The 26,427-nt window shown below is 44.2% G+C and overlaps 1 protein-coding gene across 2 annotated transcripts; it reads right to left on the reverse strand.

Moving 5' to 3' along the window:
- Positions 1-1,651: 1,651 nt before the first annotated feature.
- ISM2 (isthmin 2) lies at positions 1,652-26,043 on the reverse strand. 2 transcript variants are annotated; one of them, XM_060757792.2, is made up of 6 exons: positions 24,685-26,043; positions 11,722-11,985; positions 6,426-6,753; positions 5,512-5,652; positions 3,026-3,097; positions 1,652-2,182 (listed from the first exon to the last, which is right to left on the reverse strand). In XM_060757792.2, exons 1-6 carry the CDS (start codon positions 24,811-24,813, stop codon positions 1,665-1,667), a joined length of 1,452 nt encoding a protein of 483 aa, XP_060613775.2. In that variant the 5' UTR covers positions 24,814-26,043; the 3' UTR covers positions 1,652-1,664. The 2 variants fall into 2 exon arrangements, with proteins under 2 accessions (XP_060613775.2, XP_060613772.2); XM_060757789.2 differs by having other exon boundaries at positions 3,026-3,103; positions 24,685-26,042.
- Between the last annotated feature and the right edge of the window lie 384 nt (positions 26,044-26,427).

Raw genomic sequence — 26,427 nt, forward strand, 5'->3', positions numbered from 1 at the left:
GGTAGCAGAGTGTTTGCTCGTTCCAAAAGATAACACCTTTTTAACAGGGTCAAGATCATCTGAGTTTTGATGCCTATGAAAATACATAGGTGGATCTTTATTGTTGCCTCTCTTCATATAGGGAAGTGGTTCTCAACCTGTGGGTCCCCAGATGTTTTGGCCTTCAAATCCCAGAAATCCTAACAACTGGTAAACTGGCTGAGATTTCTGGGAGTTAGAGGCCAAAACACCTGGATTGAGAACCACTAATATAGGAGATAGCACAGTCTTGGCTGGAGCAACTGGCCCCTTGCTTTTTTGCCTGTCATTGACCAGTGTTATTCAGTCTTGAAGTTTAACAGGGAGGAATGCATTAAACTGCCTGACCCTGCATCAGACAACTGGCCCAGCAGACCAATCATCAACTAGGGTTGATTCACTTTGATTCCACTTTACAGCACTATGCTTCCATTCTAGGTAATTCTGGCAGATGAGGAAGGGGCATTTATAATTCCCAGCCAATGCCCCACCAAACTACACACCCCAGAATTCTTTAAGATGCAACTAGGGCAATGAAAAGTGAAACAATGTAATAAATAATGGTGCCATGTGAATTGACCTTACTCCAGATAGGTAGCAACTATCATCAGCAGCATATTTTTCCAGTCCTTACTGGAGACAGCAGGGAGTGAATCCAGAGTTTTCTCCTTGTGTGGCATGTTCTCTACCCCCAAACCATGAATACCTGGGCTCTTAATCTGTTGTCTTTTTCTCCCTGGTTTCTAAAATATTTAGAAGTAGGATTACAATACTTGGGTGTTTCCTTCTGTATGTTCTGGCTAAAAATTAGGCCCGGTTATTTCATCACCATCATCTCTAGTTAGCCTGATCTCCTAACCACCTCTCTTCTTTAGGGTCTATGTTCTCATACACACATTCCAGCCCTTCAGTTCACCCATCTTCAGTCCCCCAAACCCTAGCAACAGTGTAAAATAGAATATCACAAAGAAGATAGCACTCTCTCTCTTTTACCTGGAACCATTTCAAGATGGTAGAGCCTTACCATCGAATTCTGAATGTATCTAACAATATTTCCCTTTTATCTAAAACATAACATTGGTGTATTACACCAACAAAGATAATTCTGAATGTATCTAACAATATTTCCCTTTTATCTAAAACATAACATTGGTGTATTACACCAACAAAGATAATTTCGGACACTATGCAAAACAATCAAACACCCTGTAGAGGTTTATGCCCTAAGAACTCTGAAGTCTGCTTTGCGGGTGTGATATTTGTGAGCACAGTATAAAATGAGTCAAGAGAAGTCATTAAAGTGTGGTCTTCAGGGGCTGTGCCCACCACTATTCACCTCCTCAGTGGGTACAGTATGCATTTCATGGGCCGACAAGGCCACAGGGATTGCTACGTAATGCCACCACCAGGAAAGAATGTGAAGGTTTAGAGAAGAGGTGACCAGAGTCATCGTAGAATCGGTTTGTAACCTTGCCTACATATTACCTTGTTACAAAGGGAATGCAACACAAAGGATGGTTCTGTAAACCACAAACCTTCACTGGCATAATAGCAGGGTGGTGGCAAAAGATCCCCTTTGGCGCTTTAGGATGCTGTGTGGTAGACCAAAGGTGTGGTGCTCTTCAAAGTCTCCTTTTCTGGAGGTGCTAATATTCTCTGGCTTCCTGTAGCTGAGAAAGATATTCATCCTCTGATGGGTTGTCAGCACACTGCTGCCCATTATTGGGAGGCCGCACTGCATGGTACCTGCTCCAGTCACCTTTGCAGAGAATCCACGGTAGTGTGTCCACCTTGTAGTGCAACTCAGGGGAGAACTCTGTACTGATGAGGTTGGGGGCTCCAGCCCCTTTGCCTCGCGTAATGAGCTTGGTGTTCTCGTCATAGCAGCAGTGCTGCGCCGCCAGCGTAGTGCTGTCAAGAGAGAGCATGGAGCGCAAGCAGAAGTGGGCAGTGGGCTTGTAGATGTCCAGGCGCTCCTTGGGCCCACTGGCATCCCGCCAGCGGAAGTTCTTGCCTTGCCGCTCATCCCGCAAGTTGACAGCACTGTACACTGCTTCCAAGGGGTAGGAGCAAGGGCAACTGGGCAAGTCTGAGAGCACCTTGCTTATGTATTTGTTGAGGAAGTCACTCTTGCAGTTGAGCCACTTCTCACAGCTGTCTACATCTGGGCAAAGCAGGTGGATGGGAGAAACAAACAAACCAACACTTAGTCAGTGGCAGTGTACTCAGGCCAGAACCACTAAAATGCTAAAGCAGTAAGACCCCAAACTAGAGCTCCCAACTTAGTATTTAAACAAATTATATAATGCTTACCATACCTAAAAGTCTAATTCAACATATACCATCCATATACATACATACATACATACATACATACATACATGCATACATACATATCCATTCATCCATCCATCCATCCTCCAGATACTGACTATAACAAGAATGTGTAATTCAAAACAGCTGGGTATATTTCCCTCCCCCAAACACAAGAATTTAGATCTCACTGCCAAACTGGCCCCAGCATAACCTTAGCAAGAAACGCCCAATTTCACTTATATAACAAGGTATGCAGGGCGTGTGTATCTTGTCTTCAAGCTTCTCATGGCTCCCAGGAGGCTTCCCAAGTTTGAAAACAAGGTACACACTCCATACATGTGCCTTATTTTAAAGTAAAGAGAGGGCTTTTTGATTGCTACAACAACAAAAACTAAGGAAGTACAGGTCACTCCAGACTATATCTTCCATTATTTATAGTAATTATGACCATTTACTTTATGGTCTTAGGATTGTATGAAATGCAGTTAAGTGCACCTTGAGTATGCCAGGCCGGTGAAGGTAGAATTCAGGATGAGCATAGATACAGACATGTCACTGGTAACATAAGTGAAGCCTGACATGATGGCACATAACAACCCAAAATTCATGCATTACAAATCAGCTAGGTTCTCTTTCCATCTTTAACAGTGACACTCTTTTCCTTCATTTCAAGAATAAACCTTTTCCAAACCTGGGTTTACGATCCCTGTAGAATTTTCTGCTTCATGTGGTGACTCTTCAGTTGTGAGCTCCAACTCCCCATCTGCTCCTTGAGAGAAACAGAGAAGCAAAAATGTCCTGGTGAACTTCCTAAGACATGACACATTCCATTTGAAAGACACTACAGGAATAGAAACCGAATGTCAAAACCTCCTAGCAAATAATTTCTGCCCTGTTCCCTTAGATCACAATCTGACACCACACTAGAGCTATCCAAAGTTACATTTTTGGACTGCTTCCAGAATCCTTTGGTTAATCTGGATGGAAATTTGAGGAGTTGCCATTTTCCCAGCCCTTATCTCATTCAAAAAGCACTGCATAAATTAGTATAAAACTGATAAAAAAATAGAAGGAGCACAAACAGCTAAATGACTTTTGACTAAAAACAGGCAACAGCAACCACACTGTCTGTAGCCTCAAACAATTCATCCTCTGTATATGAGGCAGGACACTGCAGACAAGCATACAGATGCGAAGTTGTCTGCTCTGCTCCACAGTCACACAAGGTGGAGGACTTCCCTAGGTAGTGCCATTTTGCCAGGTTGCCTTTTGATCTGCCCACTCCACTTCTGAGTCTTCCAGGTTGCCCATTCTTGGTCTGCCCCTGGAGGAAGACCCTTGTGGGGGCCACCCAACTGGGATTTCCTGATTTAACTGCCCAGAGGGATACTCTTGGTGTTGTTTGGGGAACGTTAAGAGGAGTGGTGGATCTCATAAAGCGTTTCCTTGATTTGAGTTTACTAGGAGGAGGCTGATTGGCATGCAGTGGATGGCTTTCACAGTGTTCAACCTTATTTCTCTCACAGCAGCAACTTCCCATCACACATGGGGGGGGGGGGGGGGACAATACCAGGTAGCTTGTAGAGTTTATCAACAGGTATAGGTTTGAGATATCCTGTGATTATTCTGCATGTTTTGTTCAATCTCACCCCTAACACAAAGTGTCCAAAAGCTTGCTTTTGACTCCCAAAGTGGGCTTCAGCTAATGGTCTCTAAGCACCAAATGTATGAAGCAGCTGAAGAATCCAGCAGGGGAGACAGGAGACCAAGCTATAGTAAGTGTATTCAAAGAACCATCACCCTGAATATGTTTTCATTATAGCTTGCAAACTGCATACCAGCAAAGTGTGTATGTGTATGAATCAAATTATACATGAAATTTTATTTTGATATACTTTATTGCAGTATTGCATAGCATGGTATTTAGCAGCCCCTTTTAAAAGCATGTTTTTATAGGGTCATGTGAAAAATTGAGTTACTTGAGACTGAGCTGCAACAGTGCTCCACCTGCGCAAGCCAAGAAGAGTCTTTCTATTTGTTGTGTGTATTGCCATGGAAAAAATATCCCTTTTTACTTGTCTTGTATTAAGAAAATACAGAGGCATTTGTGTTTTGTTCAACCAATTAAATAACAAACAAATATAAGATGTGTGACTTTTGAAATGTAGGAAAACGATTACAGAACTGGAACTAGATTATATAACATCTAGTTTGTTGGAACTAGTTTGTTCCAAGGAATCAGTGTGTGTGTGTGTATGTCTGTGTTTGTGTTTGTGTGTGTGTGTCAGCTGTAAAATAAGATTCATGAAGCTGATTGGTCAGGCAATGCCCGGGGAGCAGGCTGAGCCTGGAACTTTTGATTACTGTTACACTTTTGTTCAGGCTCGAGCTATGCAGGTGCAGAGAGAGATGAAGAGAGAAGCAGAGAGAAACAGAGTTTGGAGTGTGCTCTCGCTTCATGAGCTGCTGAAGGAGTTTATCCACATGGACAAAAGAAAGACCATTTTAAATCTCTCATAAAAGGACATTATGTGAATTGGTGTAACTGATCACATGATTGTACATATGTTGTTCTGGATTTACAAAGAGTAAACTACTTGTTCTTTTACTGTTCACCTGTGTGGCATATTTTCTTTCTCTGACAAAGCAGTGTGTGGGCTGATTAAACGTGAACTACACGTGGTTTATTTTACATTACGCCACATTGTTCAACTATCTGCGGACACAACAAATCCACAGCTAAAGCATCTCTGATAGAATATTCATTAAACTTGTTTTTAAAAACCTGCAAAGAATGGAAAGTTTACCACTTTCTGAGGCAACCCATGCCACTGTCAAGCCATTTGCAATTTAAGGAAATTCTTCCCAAAGTTTAATCAAAACCTCCTTTCTTATCTGAATCCACAGTACAGGACATAGCAGAAAACAGATTTGCTCCATCTTTTCACTTAAAGACAGAGGTGACCATTGACCAAAAGAACTCCTTTACCACTGAAATCTCACTCTAGTCCTTGCAAACCTTTGATAAAGGGATCCCCAGAAAAGCTAGGAGCTGAGAAAGCAACTCAAGGGCATTACACAGTCAGACTGGTAGCTTTCAACAGTTAAAAGCAGAGAACATTCAGTCTATAGAGAAAATGCAGCAATAAAATCTGGACAGTAGAAAAGAAAATATACCAGGGCAGTGGTGCAAGTCACAAGTTCTTGATTCAGTGGCAGTGCAGGCATAGCCACAAGAACGAGTCCTCTTCTGGTTGCCATTGCCACAAGTTACAGTGCAGGGAGACCAGGGACTCCATTCCTCTTCATCTTCATAATCTGCAGAATATAAAGCCAAAGTAAGAAAGAGAATACAATTGTTCTAGGCTTTCCCCAACCTTTCTCTTTCACGATGTATCTGTATGGTGCAGGTTAAGCACTTCAATGACACTTTGGTTGCCATGGATCCATCCAGTGGAATCCTGGGATTAATAGGGCAAAATTTTCCTGCATTAGATCTAGTCCTGAAATTGAGCAGAAGGGACTAGATCTCTTTAAGAGAACTTTTCGATGGTTCATCAAATTCAAAAACCCAGGATCGCACAGAATGGAGCTAAGGCAGATAAGTGCTTTCAGTCTGGTTTCAGGCCAGAGCACAGTACTGAAGCAGGACTCACGCCTCATTTTACCCCTCCACTCCACCTCTCTATTATCAAATGATGCACTCACCAACTGGGCTATAAACCCAGAAATCATATGTGAGTAAGTACATATGAAAGAAAACACACATACACTAGCATGCCTATGAAAGTGGTCTCAATGTTTGGAACACTATGATTTCAGCAAATTATACTCCATATTTCTCCTGCTGAATCACTTACATTGGCCACATCACAACTGGAAAGAATAATAAGGAGCAGGTCAAAAGTTCTAGCACAAAGAAAACATGGTTGCTCCACTGAAAGAGTGACCTAAGCTCCCCTATTCCTCTACAGGTTCTCAACCTGTGGTTCCCCAAGTGTTTTGGCCTACAAAGGCCAAAACATCTGAGGATCTCCAGGTTGAGAACCACTGATCTACAGAGCTATCAAGACCAACAAGGGAAGACTCACCATACTTATACTTTTCTTTGAAGATCCAGTTCTTCTGATTGGGCCACCTCTGATCCCAGTCACCTCCCACTCCACTCAGAACTGTCTCCTCCTCATCATACTCTGAAGTATAGTCCTCCTCTTCTTCTTCGTCACCCCTGCTCTTTGTATCCAAGTTGTCATCTTCATTGTCCTCCTCCACAGGGTCTGTATACTCCCAAAAAAGCGGCCAGAAGAGGTCTTTATGGGATAGCCACTCTGAGGAAGTCAAAGACCAATCATTCCTAGTCTCCTTCAGCAAGTCCATCTCCATCTCAGCCTGAGGATCATCCACTACCTCTATGGTTACCTGGAAAACAAGGTAACAGGTAAGTCTGCGGCAGGAGCACAGTATCTAAATTCAAGTCCTGTACTGCTTTTCAATAACCCAACTTATCTTCAAAAGCCTCACTTTGTGACCGAATCTTCATTTTTACATTTCCTCTTAATTGAGTAAAAAGGCATTCACTCTTTGTGATCTCTTGACCTTGCTCTTATCTCCAACCATTTTCCATGGTTGGCTATTCCTCTCTTCAGTGTTATCAAGCCCCACTTTTGAATCTGATATTTTGTTCAAGAGTTAAGGTGGTGAGCAATGGACTATGACTCTGGAGGCCAGGGCTCAAATCTCTACTTGGCACAGAAATACCCTGGGCAAGTCACATGCTGCCAGCCTAAAAGGGGCAACACAAATGCCCTTCTGAACAAACTTTATCAAGGAAACTATGGTTTTCCCTAGGATCATTGGAAGTCAAAAACCACTTGCAAGCACACAACACATTAAACAACTAAGGTAATTAATTTAAGTTCATCTCAAAAGTCATTATCCCTATTAAAAGTTATTACACCCAGTACTTCAATCTACTTTTCAATGAATTACTTCAAGGTCAGTAAATAGAAGAGCCACATCAAATACTGAACTGAGTGGGACCCTTCTACGGCAACATACTGGATGTCAAGTCTTCCTTTATACAAAAATCAACAAGTGTTTCTCAACCATCTTTAATTCACTAAGGCGAAACTGCATTTTAGAGCAACTTGGCTGATCTCCACCATACTGGGCACTGCTAACGTGCTAAAGTTGCTTCATCATTTCTGACATCACAGTGTGAAGAAAGAGGGTGCCAAACATGTGGTCATGACATCTACCTCTTGTCTGATCTTTTCTCTTCAACCAAGCCAGGCCTGGCAGGACTGAAAGTGGGGCAGCCAAATAGAATTGAATCCAGGCAAAAGCTGAAGTTGGGATGGTCATCAAAGCATTGCAATGCAACCATAAGTACATTCCTGTTTTTTGTAATCACTCTTGGTTACTCAGAGTTGGTAGCTGGGATGCTACTTGATTCGTTTCATGGGGAACACAGACTAAATGGATAAAACAAAAGGCTGGAAGGATGGAGAGGAATGGAAGGATGGAGTGGAAAACCTTTGGCATTCTGACTTTTTGGAGTACAAATTCTACAATCTATAGCACTGCCTATGTTGGGTGAGTTGACAGAAAGTATAGACTGAAACATCCAAAGAGTCAAAGCATCCTGGAAGGCCAAACTAAGAGTTGAAGTAGTCTGTATCCCAAAGAGAGCGGTCTTTGTACATATTTTCTGTACATGGAGGAGTGGGGTGAGAATTCAGCTGAAGAACGCAGTTGTCCTCCAACTCCAGGTGGTCTTGGATGACACACACTTCCTTGACCAATTTCAAACTGACCCTAAAGCAGGATACGGAGTAGAGACTGCAATGGTCGCCTTAGTGGATGATCTCCGTCTCAACACCGACAGGGGGAGTGTGTCCCTGTTGATAATTCAATACCATCAATCGTGGTATCCTTCTGGAATGCCTGAAGGGGCTGGGAATCAGAGGCACTGTGTTGCAGTCGTTCTGGTTGTACCTCTCAGGCAGGTTCCAGATGGTGATGCTTGGGGATAACTTCTCCTCAAAACAGGAGCTGTTATGTGGTGTCCCACAAGATGCCATTCTATCCCCAATGCTCTTTAATATTTTATTGTGACGACCGACCATTGTAATTATGTGATTGCATTTTGCTATTTTAATGTTTTAGTTTAATATGTAATATGATGTTTTTAATGACTGTTTGTGATATTACTGTTGGAAACTGGCCAAGTCCCTTGACAGAGGAGAGAAGACCGGTATACAAAATTGCTAAATAAAATAAAATATATAAATATTTATATGACGCCTCTGGGAGAAATCATCCACAGCATGGAGCAAAGTGTTATCCGTATGCTGATGACACCTAAATATATTTCTCCATGCCTTCAAAAACAGTTTCAGCTAAGGATAATGTGTCTCCTCTGAACGAATGCCTGGAAGAGGTAATGGGCTGGATGAGGAGGAAAAAAATGAAACTGAATCCAGACAAAACAGAGGTGCTTGCCATCAAGGGTCCCAATTTAGGGATGGAGTTGTGTCAAGCAATCCTGGATGGGGTTACACTCCCCCTGAAAGACTGTAGCTTGGGAGTGTCTGTAGCTTGGGAGTGCTCCCTGATCTGTTCCTCAAAATGTCAGCCCAGGTAGATGCAATGGTCAAAAGTGCTTACTACCAGCTTTGGCTGATATGTCAGCTGCGCCCCTTCCTGGATTTGGAGGACTCATAACCTCACGATTTGACTCCTGCAATGCACTCTATATTGGACTACCTTTGTACCAAGTTTGACCTTTAAAGCCCTACATGGTTTGGATCCAGGTTACCTACAGGATCTCCTTCTCCTGTACAATCAGCCCAGTACACTGAGGTCCTGGGGAATGTCTGCTCTAACCAGCCAACACCCAACTGGCAATCATCACCTAAAGGACCTTTTCACTGGCCACCCTATGACTGTGGAGTGACCTGCCGGGAGATCTCTGACAGCTAGATCATCTGTCAGAATGTATAAACCATGTAAAGACCTATCTCTTCCGGCAGGCCTATGCATGTCTTGAGTTTAATCTTTGTTTTGTGTATTTCAATATGTATTTTATAGAAATATGCTTTAATATGCAACTTTTATAGAAATACATTTTAAAATGTGGATTTGTAGCACTTTTGTTTTAATTATTCTGTAACGCACCTCAAGCCACAAGAAGAGGTGGTAAGAAATAATAATAATAATAATAATAATAATAATAATAATAAAATAATAATACATTTTACTAATAATAAAAATGCAATGAAACAATGGAAAACTGAGTTGTTTGTGGGTAATGAAAGCTGTGGAACTGTTAACATCAAGAGAGGAATTTTCCAAAGCCACTCGCTGTCACCACTGCTGTTCATCATTGCAATGATCCCACTGTCAGTAATTCTACAGAAAACAAACCTAGGCTACCAAACAGCAAGAAATTCACCCAAAATTTCCCACTTGCTGTACATGGATGATCTAAAGCTTTATGGAAAATCAGAAACAGTTAGAATCTTCAGCACTGACATCAGTATGGAGTTTGGCCTAGACAAATGTGCCACAGTGGCATTAAAGAAAGGGAAAATTACACACAGCGAGGGCATAGAGATGGCAAATGGACAGACCATAAAATGCAATCAGCCTGAAGCCTACAAATATCTGGGCATTCTACAGTTGGACAATATCAAGCATGAGCAAGTGAAAAATGTGGTCAGCAAAGAATACATCCAAAGAGTCGGAAAGGTTTTGAAGAGCAAATTAAATGGTGGAAATACGATCAAGGCTATCAACACCTGGGCCATCCCCGTCATTAGATACACTGCTGGGATTGTGAACTGGACACAAGCAGAGCTGGATGATCTGGACAGAAAAACAAGAAAACCGATGACAATCCACTACTCATTACACCCGCAGACTTTACCTGCCCAGAAAATCAGGAGGCAGAGGGCTTCTGCAAGTGAAACAAACGGTAGAAGAAGAGAAACATGCACTGGCAGATTATGTGAAAGGCAGTCAAGAACCAACATTGAGGGAAGTCAATAGTAGTAAACTGCTTCAAGTGCAAAAGACAAAGAGCAAATACCGTAAAAACACAATCCAAAGCAGAAGAGAAAACTGACAAAAGAGGCACTTCATGGACAGTTTCTGGCAAAAATTGAGAACCAAATTGACAAAGAAAAAACATGGATGTGGCTCACAAATGGAACTCTGAAAAAGGAGATGGAGGGCCTGATTTTGGCAGCCCAAGAATAAGCCATTCGAACCAATGCCATCAAAGCCAGAATTGAAAAGTCGACAACAGATCCCAAATGTAGACTCTGCAAGGAAGCAGATGAAACACATCCTCAGCTGCTGCAAGAAGATCGCGCAGACAGACTACAAGCAGAGGCATAACACCGTTGCTCAGATGATTCATTGGAACTTGCGCCACAAATACAATCTGCCTGCGACAAAGAACTGGTGGGATCACAAGTTGGAAAAAATTACAGAGAATGAATACGCCAAACTCCTCTGGGACTTTTGGATTCAGACAGACAGAGTTTTGGAGCATAATACTCCTGACCTCACAATCATGTTAAAAAAACAAAGTATGGATCGTCGATGTCGCAATCCCAGGGGACAGCAGGATTGCAGAGAAACAACTGGAAAAGCTGACACGATATGAGGATTTAAAGATCAAACTGCAAAGACTCTAGCACAAGCAGTAAAGATGGTCCCAGTGGTGATCGGCACACTGGGTGCAGTGACTAAAGACCCTGGCCTGCACTTAAACACAATTGGCACTGACAAAATTACCATCTGCCAGCTGCAGAAAGCCACCTTACTGAGATCTGCATGCATTATTTGCCAATACATCACACAGTCCTAGACACTTGGGAAGTGTCTGATGTGTGATCCAATTCAATGGCCAGCAGAGTGTGTGCTGTGGACTCATCTTGTTGTGTTTCAAATAATAATAATAAAGAATGAAAACTGCTAGTCCTAGAAGCAATAATTCTTCTTCAAAACAATCTGCAGAGTCTCTCTGTGTTTTGACCCCACAACTCCCCAAAGGATTTTCAAAATCAAAACTGGAAACGGACTTCCAGCCACTCCTGGTTTTTGTTCAGGGTAGGCTAGCAGTAATTCTGAACCTTGGGTCCCCAGATGTTTTTGGCCTACAACTCCCAGAAATCCCAGCCAGTTTACCAGCTGTTAGGATTTCTGGGAATTGCAGGCCAAAAACATCTCGGGACCCCAGGTTGAGAACACTGGGCTAGTGCATCCTAAGGCAGATCCTAGTGGCCCAAACCTCCTTACCTACTGTAAGGTTAACGGTGAATTCCATCACTTTGTTTCTAGTCTAGCAAGTATAACCTTAACGGGCCATGGGCCTACCTGGATGTTTGGATTCTGGGCACTCAGATCCACGTTAGCTAAGCCCGGTAGGTTCTGTAAGTCCAGCACAAAGGGTGTGCTCTCCTCCTGAATTGTGCCACCCGACTGGAGAGACTGCAACTGGTTTTTGGAGGTATGATGCAATGGCCAGCGGCGCTTCTGTCGGCGTGGCATGGCTCGTCCGTTTCGCCTCAGGTTCCGTACCTTGTTAGACTGAGGTATCTCCTCCCCTTTGATTGAAGCCATGTCAGACGAAGTAGAGATCTGTTAATTTAAAGCAGTAATGGAAGCATCAGCACCAAAACGCACTATATATCAACATTTATGTCCTTCTCCATCATGGTCTCTTTCAGATATGATGGACTAAGACTATTTTGGCTTAACTCACCTATCTTAATTCTTTATCAGATTTACACATAAGAAACTTTAGACACTGGTCATATCCCGCTTTGATAATACCTATCACATTATTCCAGAAGACAGTAAACTAACCTTGCTATATTTTGAGGGATCCTTCTGTTCATTCTTGAAATTGCTTTCCCAAATATTTGTAAACTGTTCCTTCCCTTGTTATTTAAAAATCTCAATTCAAAACGTTCTTGTTTTCCAAAGCTTTGGGAATTTCAGTTTAATATTGCTGTATAATATTGTAAGTTTTGATTACGTATATTTATCAGTTGGCTTTATGTTATATAGCGGACCCTTGGTATCGTTTGGGGTTTGGCTCCAGAACCCTCTGTGGATACCAAAATCCATAGATGTTCAAGTTTCATTATACTCAGTGACACAATAAAATGATGTATATTATATAAGATGGCAAGGTCATGGTTTTTGGACACACACATACACACATACATACATATTCATTCAATATATTGATATGGAGGGCCAACTGTCTTATCGTTTTTGTATAATTCTGCCAGTCCCAAATCTTGCTCAAAAAGGCATCACTGAAAAGGTGGTTCATTGAATTTAATGTTAATGGTTCAGACTATTGTATATTTTCTTCCAAAATTCTATGATTTTTCATCTAAGTTCAGTGTTTCAGCTGTGTATAAGCAGATTATAAAATTTTGAATCCTATTATGCCAGCTCACCTATTCCTTTCTTTTAATTATTAATCATTTGGCTTCCAGAAGTTTTGGATTGCCACTCCCCAAATCTTTTGTAACTGACTATACAAGCTGGGATTCTGTGAATGTGAACTCATGGAGAATGTCTGCCACAGAATGTAGAATGCATTGGGCTGGGGAACTAGAATGGTGTAGAGCACTGGTTCCCAATCTTTGGCCTCCAGATGTTTTGGATTTCAACTCCCACTATTTCTAACAGCTGGTAAGCTGGCTGGGGTTTCTGGGAGTGGAAGCCCAAAACACCTGGAGGACCAAAGGTTGAGAACCACTGGTGTAGAGGTTTGAGTGTTGAACTATGAAACTCATAGAAACTCAATGTGTGACCCTGGAGAAGTCACACAGTTCCTCAGCCTTAGACGAAGGCAGTGGCAAACCACCTCTAAATATATCTTAATGAGAAAACCCCTATGATGCATTCATTGTAAGTTGGAGTTTTCCTAAAGGCACAAAACAATAATATTGAGCTAGATAGACGAATGACCTGGCTTGGTATATGGCAACTTCCTGAATTCCTGTGTGTTACACAGCGTGGTTCCTTTGTAAAGATGGGCCTTCATCTGAAGCAGATTAATACAAAAAGCAAGTCTCATGACTTAGCTGTCATTTTCAGATCAGATGCAAAGAATAAGCTCATGCACTCATGTTTATACTAGAGTATAAGCTGAGTTTTTCAGCCCTAAAAAAGCCTCCCTTGGCTTATACTCGAGTCAAAGTTATTTATTATTTTACATTATTATTATTACATTTATTATTTTATTCTATTATTATTATTACATTTATTATTTTACTGTCTTTGTTATTATTGGAAGGATATGTGTGAACATTTACATTGAAGAAAGTTAGAATAATGGTTTAATCAGAGTTGCACAGTCTTATCTTAAATTACAATTTCATGTAAATCGTCAAAAACATTTAATCTACTGATGCCTCAATTAATGTAATTTGTATCTACTTTTATTTTGAAATTTACCAGTAGCTGCTGCATTTCCCACCCTTGGCTTATACTCAAGTCAATACCTTTTCCCAGTTTTTGTGTGGTAAAATTAGGTGCCTTGGCTTATATTCAAGTTGGCTTATACTAGAGTATATACGGTAACTAAGTTTACCTTGCCTACATCCCTTGATGATTTTGCTTTCTTTTACTTCCCGTCTTAGATTACTCACAACCCAGGGGAGAGGTTCTATCTTCTGCTTGCTTATTTAGTTATTCTTATTTAGTTATTTATGCTGACTTTCTGTAGCAAGTGATCTACAAGGTGACTTATCAAAGACATAAAATAAACACGAATTTAGATGTGGTTCCAGTATATTAACATAGCAGAAATTAATCTAGGGCTTGAGAACAACATCTTGTGTCGCTGTTTGCTAAATACAGTCCGGGAGAGCAGGATGTTTTAACTTCCTTCTAAAGGGCAAGTTTACACAACCTAGGCACCACCACCTAAAAAGGCCCCGATCTCTAGAGCAATGTATCATATAGCAGCAGAATATTAATTGTGTTCAACAGAGATGGTCAAATAGAAATATTCCTAAATTGTGTTGCAAAAGCATGAAGCACTGACATTTTAAGTAATACCCCCGTAAACAACCATCTTTGGATATTCCTATCCTGATGCTGATTAAAATTGCATAAACAGAAAATGTCTATTCTGTTTCAATAGAGCCAAAAAATCAAGACTAAATCATCCACTGCATGTTATCAGTATGCTGTTTGAACAAAATACATTCTCTCCATTTTATATTATCTGCATCTGCTACATTCTGCTATATTTAATTTTTTAATTGTGACCTCATTTATGGAGAAAGAAGGGGTGAAACACTGAATCTGAGAATTGGCCAGAGTTGGGAGATAAATTTGCCAGTGAAAACAATAAAGCAAAACTAGAATTTGGTGGAAAGCACGGTCCCTTAATGTACGTTTTCCCTCTGTTCTGCTCTATTTAACCATGCCGAGGATCTCCAAAGTGCTCCTCAGAGGACCCATTAGCCCTTTACATCTTGCTGCTAGGAGCTCAATGACATGCAGGCCAAGTTCCCCAGCCTTGCTCCCTGTATGCAACTTCCCTTTCGCTGCAGGACCTCAGAGCGGGACAACAGGATTAGAGGAAATAGGGATGCTCCCCTCCCCAGATGGGATATTGAGAAGCACTATTACCTGCAATTAGGGCTTGATGGCTTGGGAAGGACTCCTTCCCCTCCATCCCACTTTCATCCTGACCGCTGGAGCACTTCAAAGGGAGCTGGAGCCCGTCCGGACGCACATGAGCACACACACAGGGCACAGTCAATGGATTTACAAGGGCTGCACATCAAAAGGACCTGAAGCCTGTCTTCCCCTCCCACAGTGAAAGGAAGAGAGAGCAGCAGGGAGATGGCTGGTCCCCTTGCTTTTTATTAAGGAGCCCAGCTAGCTGTGGCCAAAATGCTGCAAAAACATACACGCATCCCAAGACTAGCTTTCGTATGCTTAGCTGTTCTAGTCTGCTGGGATTCTGCATAGTCTCTCACACAGTTCAGCCTCACATCCTACATGGCAAATGAGGGCTAAATAAAGTGTGAGACTGGCTGATGGGATATCCCAAAAATATAGTCCTAAAGGTAACATCTACCATTGCCTGTGCCAGAGAAAATACTGTTCAGAGCCAGCCCTACCATTAAGCAGAACGAGGCATTCTCTACTATTCCAGAGACTAGAAAACAAATCAATGGATTCAGGCAAGAAAGAAAGAAAGAAAGAAAGAAAGAAAGAAAGAAAGAAGGAAAGAAAGAAAGAAAGGTGATTCCACCTAAACATTGGGAAGAACTTCTTTATCATAGGAGCTGTTAGACAGTGGAATAGACTGCTTCAGAGGTTGTAAAGAGACCCTTCTTCTTTGGAAGTTTTTAAATAGAGATTGCATGGGCATCTTTCAGGAGTGCTTTAGCTATATATTCCTGCATGTCAGAGATTGGACTAGATCAGTGGTTCCCACCAGTGGTCCGCAAGAACTCACCATTCCTACACCGTTAGAACAAGAGTGACTGGTCTTACGAAACCCTCTTATAGTGTTGAGGCTTATTAAATATGGCTGTGGACAAGCAGATGACGACTACTGGATGGCATATGTCCTGTATCAGAAACTAGAGCTGAAGTGGTCTATCCAATGCAATTTTCTGAATCAGCACTCCAAATAACTAAACTGAATTTAAAGTTGACCAAAAATTGATTCGTAACCCTTTTGGTACTAATGTTGGAGAGTGGTCCCTGGTCAAAAAAAGGGTTGTGAACCACTGGACTAGATGGTCCTTGCAGTCTCTTCCAACTCCATGAGACTAATGTTCAGATGGAATCTCCTTTCTTGTAGTTTGAAGCCATTGTTTCACGTCCTAGTCTCCAGGGCAGCAGAAAACAAGCTTGCTCCCTCCTACATGGCTATCATTTCTCCTCTTAGCCTTCTCTTCTTCAGGCTAAACAAAAGGGTTATTTGGGGGTCTTTGAGCTGCTCCTCATGGGGCTTGTTGTCCAGACCCTTGATCATTTTCGATCATTATAGAATCTATAGAATCTCACACCAGAAGTGACTTGCAGTTTCTCAAGTTGCTCCTCACACACATACACACACACACCACACACACAGAGAGAGAGAACCTCCACCACCACCACCCCCCCACCACCACCACCCCCCCACCACCACCACCCCTCCCCCCCAAAAAAAAGAAAAAAGAAAAGAGAGTTAACAGCTCTGATCCTGCAAAGGAATCACTGATTGAGGACACACAATCAAGCTGGTTTCAACTTCCTCACACTGTAGTTAACCTACCTGGAAAAGCCCCTTTATGATTGCAAACGTTAGAAACTGCACCTCAGGCCTTTCCCAATTTCCTGAACACATGCTCCCCAGTAAGTGAAAAACATAAGCTTTGCCACCTGTGAATGGTTGCTCAAAGGGAAAACCAGAAGGGCTATATCATGAACATGGTGCCGAAATGTGGTTAGGCAGTATTAATATCACTCTTCCCACAAACTTTCAACAGCAAGGCATATCCAGATGGAGAGTTCTATACAAACAACGTTTCTTGGGAATACTCTGACAGATTCACCCAGTCTTGGAAAAGACCGACTAGGTCGTCTCTTTCAACAAAAGTATAGATGTAAGGAGCAGCTGGCTTGGCTGAGCAGTGCAGCCACCACTCTGTCAAAGGAAGGGGAGGGCAGGGGGAAGCAGATGTGCGCTGGAGACATCTGTGCGGCCTCTCATCTTGGCGAAGGAGACATTAGATAGAGGCCTGCACCTGGTGCTCTCTGTGATTTGACTCTGCATATGCCTAGAAGATACCCAAGGACCTGCCTGCTCCCCCTTTCCTCACCCACCAGTTGGTCAAGATGGATGCTTGCCGAGGGCAACAGCTTATAAGGGGCAACGGAGCAGCTGTGGATAATTAGCCAAACATGAGCTATGCAAAGGCTTCTTTCATCCCTACTGTTGCGCAGCCTCCGGCATCCCAGGATTGAAGGAAGGAGCATAAAGGAGCCTGGAGGTAGATTGCTAGATTCCCAAGTGGCTGTGTCTCCTCTGTCTTTACTATGTGAACAAGCAAGACCAAGCACATACTCCCCAAAGCACAACGGTGATTCTTTTGACCTCTATGACCTCCCAGCACAAATTAAAAGTCCTCCTTTTTTTTTACTCCCGAATATAGCTTGTGGCTTTGACAGCTGGAAAAGGGGCATACTGTCAATACATGCAGCGCGTCTCCTTCCTACCGTCAACATATCTCCTTGATGTTAAAACAAACAAAGCAAAAACATACAAAACCCATAAAGTAACCATGCATTCTAGAGCAGTGTTTCTCAAGGGTTGTTGTAGGTTTTTCGGGCTGCTTCTCCACATCCCTAATGCCCCAACCCCTTAATACAGTTCCTCATGTTGTGGTGACCCCCAACCATAACATTATTTGCATTGCTACTTCATAAACAGGTGAAAACTTGGCTCTGGAAACTGGCATTCAAAAAATGAGTCAAGATCCTGTGATATGGGTGGATATCAACGAACAATGATTTTATGATGATGACTGACCATTGTAATTATATGACTGTATTTTGTTTTTAATTGTTTAGTGTAATTTGGAATACGATGTTTTTAATTATTGTAATATTGATGTTGGAAACCGGCCTGAGTCCCTCGATGGAGGTGAGAAGACCGGTATACAAAACTGCTAAATAAAATAAATCAATAAATAACTGTAATTTTGCTACTGTTATGAATCATTGAGTCCCCTTCAGGATTGAGAAAATATAGTAAATAAAAATTGTAAATATCTGATATGCAGGATGTATTTTCGTTCAATGGACCAAATCCCCAATATGCTCAGATTTGAATAATGGGATTGGGGGGATTGATGTTGTCATTTGGGAGTTGTAGTTGCTTGGATTTATCATTAACCTACAATCAAAGAACATTCTGAACTCCACCAATGATGGCATTGAACCAAACTTGGCACACAGAACTCCCATGACCAACAGAAAATACTAGAAGGGTTTGGAGAGCATTGACCTTGAGTTTATGAGTTGTAGTTTACCTACATCCGGAGAGCACTGTGGACTCAAACAATGATGGATCTAGCCCAACCTTGGCAGAAATATTCAATATGCCCAAATGTGACATTTTGGGAGTTGTAGGTGCTGGGATTTATAGTTCACCTACAATCAAAGAGCATTCTGAACCCCACCAACAATAGAACTGGGTCAAACTTCTCACACAGAACCCCCATGACCAACAGAAAATTCTGCGAACCCTCTGACACCCCCTTGCAACCCCGCCGGGGTCCCGACCCCCAGGTTGAGCAACGCCAATTTGTTGGTTCTGAAAAACAGAAATTGCTAGGGAAGTTTAAAGCACTTTCTTAGGCACAATAAAAAGGTTCTTTTTCATGAAGGCCAATGCTTCAGCATGTGTTTTGTGCCAGAAAGTTGGATCTTGGTTAAGGACAAAGCAATAGAGAAGATGATTTAATTAATGGGGGAAATGGAAAAGGTTAAAAGCAAATCCACATCCAGAGGGAGTCTGCGGTGGGACATACATTCCAGCCATACACAGAAAGGAGTAGACAAGCAAGCACAGGCAGCATCCTCCCCAATGTTCAGTGAAGGCACAAAAGCAGCTCCCCCCCCCCCCAGCCCCCACCTGGAGCCATCATTTACCGCTGTCTGTGACAGGACAATTATCTGTTGCCAAGACAAGGACAGACGTCAAGAAGGGAGAGAATGACGCCGGTAGGTCAGGAATAAGCAGCAGGAGACAGATCCGCTCCAGGCGAAGGAATGGCTTGCCTTCATCCCCAGCCATAAAATTGAAGAGAAAATAAACCTTCCAGGAACACAGGGCAGATTTGATGACGCTAAGTGGAACTTGTCATAGCAGCAGCAGTGGAAGAGAGGAAAGCCTCCATAGAAATTACTGTTTTAGCCTTTCATCAGAATTACACTACTTGCTACATCCTTGCTACTACCAGTGAAGTGCAGAGGAAGCCTCTATCTGCATTAGACCTCAAAGTACAAATCCCCTGCCATGCAAGAATACAATCAAGGCACTCCTGATAGATGGTCATCCAGACTCTACTTAAAAACTTCAAAAGAAGGAAACTCCACCACCCTTCAAGGCAGGATAATCCACTGTTGAATAGCTCTTATCATCAGGAAGCTCTTCGTAATGTTTAAGCGGAGTTGTTTTATTCCCTATAGTTTGAATTTATCATTCCATGTCTTCATCTCTCATCCAGCAGAAAACAAGCTTGATCCCTCCTCAATGTGACACACTGTCAAATATCTAAACCCAGCTATCATGTCTCTTCTTCAGGCTAAACCTAATCAGATCCCTGGAATTGCGGTGGCGCAATGGGTTGAACCCTTGTGCCGGCTGAACTGGTGATCTGAAGATTTCGAATCTGCAAGACAGTGTGAGCTCCCATCTGTCAGCTCCAGCTTCCCATGCAAGGACATGAGAGAAGCCTCCCACAGAATGGTAAAACATCCGGATGTCCCCTGGGCAGAGGCGGCCCTAGGTAATTTTCAATGGAAAGCAAACAGTATTTTGGCGCTCCCCCCACCCCAACCAATCACTGATATATATTTTCTGTTCATTGTGGGAGTTCTGTGTGCCATATTTGATTCAATTCCATAATTGGTGTTCAGAATGCTCTTTGATTGTAGGTGAACTATACAACCCAGTAACTACAACTCGCATATGTCAAGGTCTATTTCCCCCCCAAGAGTGCCTCAAGAGCGCCCCTGGGCAAAATCAACTATACTCAAAGGCTTACTTTGCGTAATGGGTAGAGCGGCCCCTGCCCCTGGGCAACATCCCTGCAGATGGTCAATTCTCTCACAATGGAAGTGACTTGCAGTTTCTCAAGTCGATCCTGACACAATTAAAAAAAAAAAGATCCTGAGCCACTCCTCATAGAGCTCGGCATCCAGTTCTTTTACCATTTTAGTCACTCTTCTTTGGACACATTGCAGTTTGTCAGTATTTTTCTTGACTTGTGCCCAGAAATAAACACAGTATTCCAGGTGAGATCTGGCCAATGCAGAATATGGAGGTACTATTATTTCCCTTGATATAGATACAATACTCCTTTTGATGCAGCCTAGAATCACACTTGATAAACTTCTACCGAGCTCAATTCAAGGTGCTGGCATTGGCCTATAAAGCCCTAAACGGTTCCGGCCCAAGATACCTATCTGACCGCATCTCAGCCTATAAACCCACCAGGACTTTGAGATCTTCCGGGGAGGCCCTGCTCTCGATCCTGCCGACTTCTCAAGCACGGCTGGCGGGGACAAGATATAGGGCCTTCTCGGTGGTGGCCCCTCGGCTGTGGAACACCCTTCCTGCGGACATTAGGCAGGCACCATCTCTCATGGCATTCCGAAAAAAGTTGAAGACTTGGATGTTTGTGCAGGCGTTCGAGTAATCTAGTGCAATATTGGTAATTGAACATAGGAATGGAACAATGGACGCCGAACCTGGACTACGCTTTGATGATGAGACGATTGGGCTGGTTATTGTAATAATTGTTTAGTGTAATTGCTTGTTGTTTATTAATTGGATAATGTGTTAAGTGGTCAATTGTTATATATGCATTGAATTATTGCTGTTTTTATTGTGTGTAAACCGCTGTGAGTCGCCTTCGGGCTGAGAACAGCGGTATATAAGCAAAGTAAATAAATAAATAAAAGTTATTGCTTTTGGACTGCAATTCCCAGATTAGTCCACCCAGTGTGGCCATTTCTCTCCCTGCCTTTCTCTTTCTTTCCTTCCCTCTCCTAATATCTTTTCCCCTTTCCTTTCTCTCCCTTCCCTCCTTTTTCTATCTTCCCCATCCCTTGCTTCTCCCATTCCCTCCTTTCTCTCTCTCTTTCCTGCCCAATCCCCACATACACATGTTACCTAGCAGCAACCAATCTGCTCCACTCCTTTTATCTCCCAGTTACACGACAAAGAGCCACTCCACCTAGCCACAGTCAATCTGTTTTGCTCCTTTCCCCCTGTTCTGAGCCTGAAAGGGATGGGAGGATTTTGGTTGTTGTTCAAACTCCTTAATTATTTTAAGTTGGATAGTGAAGGATATGTGTGCCATGTTTTCATAGAGTCATAGAATCATAGAATCAAAGAGTTGGAAGAGACCTCATGGGCCATCCAGTCCAACCCCCTGCCAAGAAGCAGGAATATTGCATTCAAATCACCCCTGACAGATGGCCATCCAGCCTCTGTTTAAAAGCTTCCAAAGAAGGAGCCTCCACCATGATCCACTACTAAGCCATGTAGGAGATTTGGCGGTACAAACCAACAAACAAGCATATATATACCATATTTTCTTCTCAAAGTTTCACTGTTACTCAAGGGCAGGCAAAGTCCAGCCCTTCAAACACTGTGGGGCCATAGTTCCCACTTCAGGCCGGTGGCATTACCAGCAGTGAAGAATCTTGGGAGTTGACAATTCTTGCATCACTCCCATAGCCACACTGGATATACCCCCAGGACTGCACATAAATCCATGAAAAGATGGATCATACTGATCCCTATTGAAATGGACCCAGATACAAGGGGTTTACTGTATAGTAATAGTAGGAAGACTGCACTTTTCCACCTTCTACTAAAAAAAAATGTGTTTGCAGATACATCACCACATAAGTGTGCTCTGCGGGAGTGCTGAATCGCTGCAGCTCTTGGTTGAGTGTATGCCCTGAAAACTCTCTGCCTGGGTTGCTGTGAGTTTTTCGGGCTGGATGGGCATGTTCCAGAAGCATTCTCTCCTGATGTTTCAACCACATCTATGGCAGGTTGTGAGGTCTGTTGGAAACTAGGCAAGTGAGGTAAGTCCACCTCCTCCGAGGTGAACTGAACCACCTAAACTTGACTCTACAGGCCAATGGATACTCCACCACAGACATCAGAAGTGCTGTAAGACCAAGTAGAAGCTACGAGAATAAAGACAAAGATCCACCCAGGGGGAAAGTGTTCTTACCATACATCAAGGGAACCACTGACTGCATAGGGAAGCTGATGAGGAAACACAACCTACAAACTATCTACAGACCCACTAAGAAAATCCAACAAGTGCCACGTTCAGCAAAGGACAAGAGGGATCCCCTCACCTCTGGAAGAGTCTATCGTATACCATACAGCTGTGGACAAGTCTACATAGGGACCACCAAACGCAGCGCCCAGACACGCATCAAGGAACATGAAAGGCACTGCAGACTACTTCAACCAGAGAAGTCAGCCATAGCAGAGCACCTGATGAACCAACCTGGACACAGCATATTATTGGAGAACACAGAAATGCTGGACCACTCTCACAACCACCATGTCAGACTACACAGGGAAGCCATTGAAATCCACAAACATGTGGATAATTTCAACAGAAAGGAAGAAACCATGAAAATGAACAAAATCTGGCTACCAGTATTAAAAAAAACCTCTAAAATCAGGACAGTAAATAAAGAGGAACATTAAAAAAAACCAGGGAAATTCCAGACAAGAAACAATCAGGGCCAGCTCATCTCCCAACAACAAATTCCCCCAGGCAGGAATCAGCCAGGCTTTGAAGCTGCAAGGCTTTGCAACGCTAATCAGGATGATTAATTGCAACATTCACACTTGCCTCCAACAGACAAGAGTTCTTTCTCCCACCCGAACCTTCCACAGATATATAAACCTCACGGCTAGTTTCCAACAGGCCTCACAACCTCTGAGTATGAACAAAATGAACAAAATCTGGCTTACCAGTATTAAAGAATTCCAAAATCAGGACAGTAAATTAGGAACACTCAAAAACAGGGGAATCCCAGACAAAAAAACAACCAGGACCAGCGAATCACCCCAACAAAGGATTCCCCCAGGCAGTAAGAAGCCAGCCTTTGAAAGTGCTAGGCCATTAAATGCTAATCAAGGTGGCCAATTGAAACATTCGCACTTGCCTTGAACAGACAAGAGTTCTTTCTCCCACCCTGGACATTCCACAGATATATAAACCCCTATTTTCCTAGTTTGCCTGCCATAGATGTGGGTGAAAGGTCAGGAGAGAATGCTTCTGGAAGATAGCCATACAGCCTGGAAAACTCACAGCAACCTAGTTATTCCAGCCATGAAAGCCTTCAAGAACACAATCTCTGTCTGCTTTGAGGAGCATACAAAGTGATCACTAGTACTGCTTCTTAAAATATGGGTCCTGACCCCAAATGGGCTCCCCTTCATTCAATGATGGGGTAAAACGTTGGATGGAATATATTGAATGGATCATCTTTTTGTGCTGTTCAAAGCTTCCTCTGTTCTGTCCATGCTACTTCTGCTTCTAGTTCCAAATTTCCTCTTAAAGAAGGCCTGGCCACCCAGATACTTCATCCATAACTTCAGTCTCACTCCACTATGCTTTGCTGGGCAGAATCGTGTTTGTGCCGTCACCTTCCGTACAAAACAACACATTTTGTGAAATGGCAAAACCAGCTAACTATCTCCACATTCTATTCCTTCACAGACCACAACTGAAGCTGATAACACAAACAGCATCTGCCGACACAGATTAAACCTGCCCAAAGAGTGAAATTAGTACTATTTACACAGCTGGACAACTATATAGAAACTTGTAGTCCAGGGCCAAAGCCCATCTCTGTCTGACATGGGTCTTACACTAATATGATTCTAGGTATCTTCTGAAATTCACCCTTAAAGCAGTGTTTAATGTGATTTTTCACTATCATGTCATTGGCTTGGTCTCTTCTCTCATGCTTTCACTTTAGTCCAGGCCTGGGCAAACTTGGGCCCTCCCTCCAGGTGTTTTGGACTTCAACTCCCAGCATTTCCAACAGCCTCAGGCCCCTTCCTCAGCCGCTTAAACGGGTGGACTTCAACTCCCACTATTCCCAACAGCCTCAGGCCCCTTCCTCAGCCACTTAAGAGGTTGGACTTCAACTCCCAGCATCCCCAACAGCCTCAGGACCCTTCCTCAGCTGCTTAAGCGGTTGGACTTCAACTCCCAGCATCCCCAACAACCTCAGGTCATTTAAGTGGTTGGACTTCAACTCCCAGCATCCCCAACAGCCTCAGGCCCCTTCCTCAGCCCCTTAAGCGGTTGGACTTCAACTCCCAGCATCCCCAACAGCCTCAGGTCATTTAAGTGGTTGTACTTCAACTCCCAGCATCCCCAAAAGCCTCAGACCCCTTCCTCAGCCGCTTAAACTGTGAGGAATGCTGGGAGTTGAAGTCCAAAACACCTGGAGGGAGGACCCAAGTTTGCCCAGGCCTGTGGAAGGCGAAGAGACTTGCCGGCCACTCACTCCTTCACTCACCTCCACCAGCGTGTAGTCGCGCTCTTTGGGGCCCGGATGACGCATCCTCCTCAGCGGGAGCCCATCCAGCATCGCGCCCAGGAAGACCGCGCTTAGCATCAGCCCCACCGCGCCCACGACCCTCGGCATCGCTTCCTCCCAGGGAAGACCCCAACAGTGGCGTCCCGACACGCCGAAGAGAAGCAGATCCCTTCAGACTGCAAGGGGGGAAAGACCCTGTGGGTCCTGCTTTCGGAGCAAAGTCCCAGCAGAGGCGGATGGGAAGGCGGGGAGGGCGCTCTTCCTTCCTTCCTTCCTTCCTCCGTCCCTGGTCACACTTCGACCCTCACTGTCTCTGTCCCCTGATGCAGAAGGGAGGCAGCCCCGCAAGGCGGGAGGGAAGGCGAAAGAAGTCGGAGACACAGAGAGAGAGAGAGAGAGAGCGCAAAGGCGCAGGACGGGGCTCCTCTTTGGCGAGGCTCCTGCCTTTTCCTCCTCCTCCTCCTCTTCTTCCACGCGAAATCAGTGGTCTGCCCCACGGAAGGGGCCTCGGGGAGGCCGAGCCGCTGCTTCTGGCCCCCAGACGACCCCTGGGGAGGGGGCTCCTCTCTCCATGCGCCCCAACGGAGCGCGCTTGCCCAGGATCCCAATCCGCTCGGCTTGGCCCGGCTGCCGCATGCCTCCGGCTCCTTCCTGGCGTGGATTTACCTCGGGGGCTTCACCGAGGGGCCCCCCTCCTGGCGCGGATCATCCTCGAGGCGCATCTCGGCCAAAGACCCTGCCTGCCAAAGACCGGCCAAAGGCGCTTTGTGGCATCCACTCTTTCGCCCCTTTTGGGAAGTCTTGACCCTCCTCCTCCTCCTCTTCCTCCTCCTGCCTTCACTGCAGCCTTCCCTTTGATCCGAGGCTCAGTCCCTCTCCTTTGGAAGGACTTGACTCTCCTCCTCCTCCTCTTCCTCCTCCTCCTCCTCTTCCTCCCTTCACTGCAGCCTCCTCTCTTTGATCCGAGGCTCTTTCCCTCTCCTTTGGGAAGCCTTGACCCTCCTCCTCCTCCCCCTCTTCCTCCTCCCTTCACTGCATCCTTCTTTTTGATCTGAGGCTCTTTCCCCCTCCTTGGGAAGTCTTGACCCTCCTCCTCCTCCTCCTCCTCTTCTCCCTTCTCCCTCCTCTCTTTGATCGAGGCTCTTCGGCTCTTCTTTCCCCGACTCGTGCTTCCTTCGAGCCTCCGCTCAGCTCGCTTTGCTCTCCTTCTCCCTCCGCAATTCCAAGCTTTCCCCTTCCTTCCTTCCTTCCTTCCCTCCCTTCCTCCCTCAGCCCTTCCACTCGCTCGGGTTTCTCTCCTCCCTCGAAGCCGCTGGCGTCTGTGACGATGTCCCCATTCTCCCCCCCCCCCGCCCTCTTCCCGAAAAGCCCACTGAAGAAGGAAGGACCGAAAGCCACGTGAAGGGATGGCAGGCGTCCCTCCACCCTGCCGCCAACAATGGCTCATCTGCAAAGGTGCGCGCCACGCTGCCATCGCGGCTTCTTAAGCGCAGGCAGCCACACCGTGGCGAGAAGGGAGTGCTGGGCTCGACCCAGGTCGCTCTTGCTGCTTCAGAGAACAGGGAGAGCCCAAGAAGGGAAGGGATCTCCACTGGCCAATGGCTCCTACTGTCAGAAAGTTCTTCCCAATGTTCAGGTGGAATCTCTTCTCCTGCCATTTGAATCATAGAATCCTAGAGTTGGAAGAGACCTCGTGGGCCAGCCAGTCCAACCCCCTGCCAA

This window comes from Anolis sagrei, chromosome 1 (assembly GCF_037176765.1).
Source record: "Anolis sagrei isolate rAnoSag1 chromosome 1, rAnoSag1.mat, whole genome shotgun sequence".
Taxonomy (NCBI): domain Eukaryota; kingdom Metazoa; phylum Chordata; class Lepidosauria; order Squamata; family Dactyloidae; genus Anolis; species Anolis sagrei.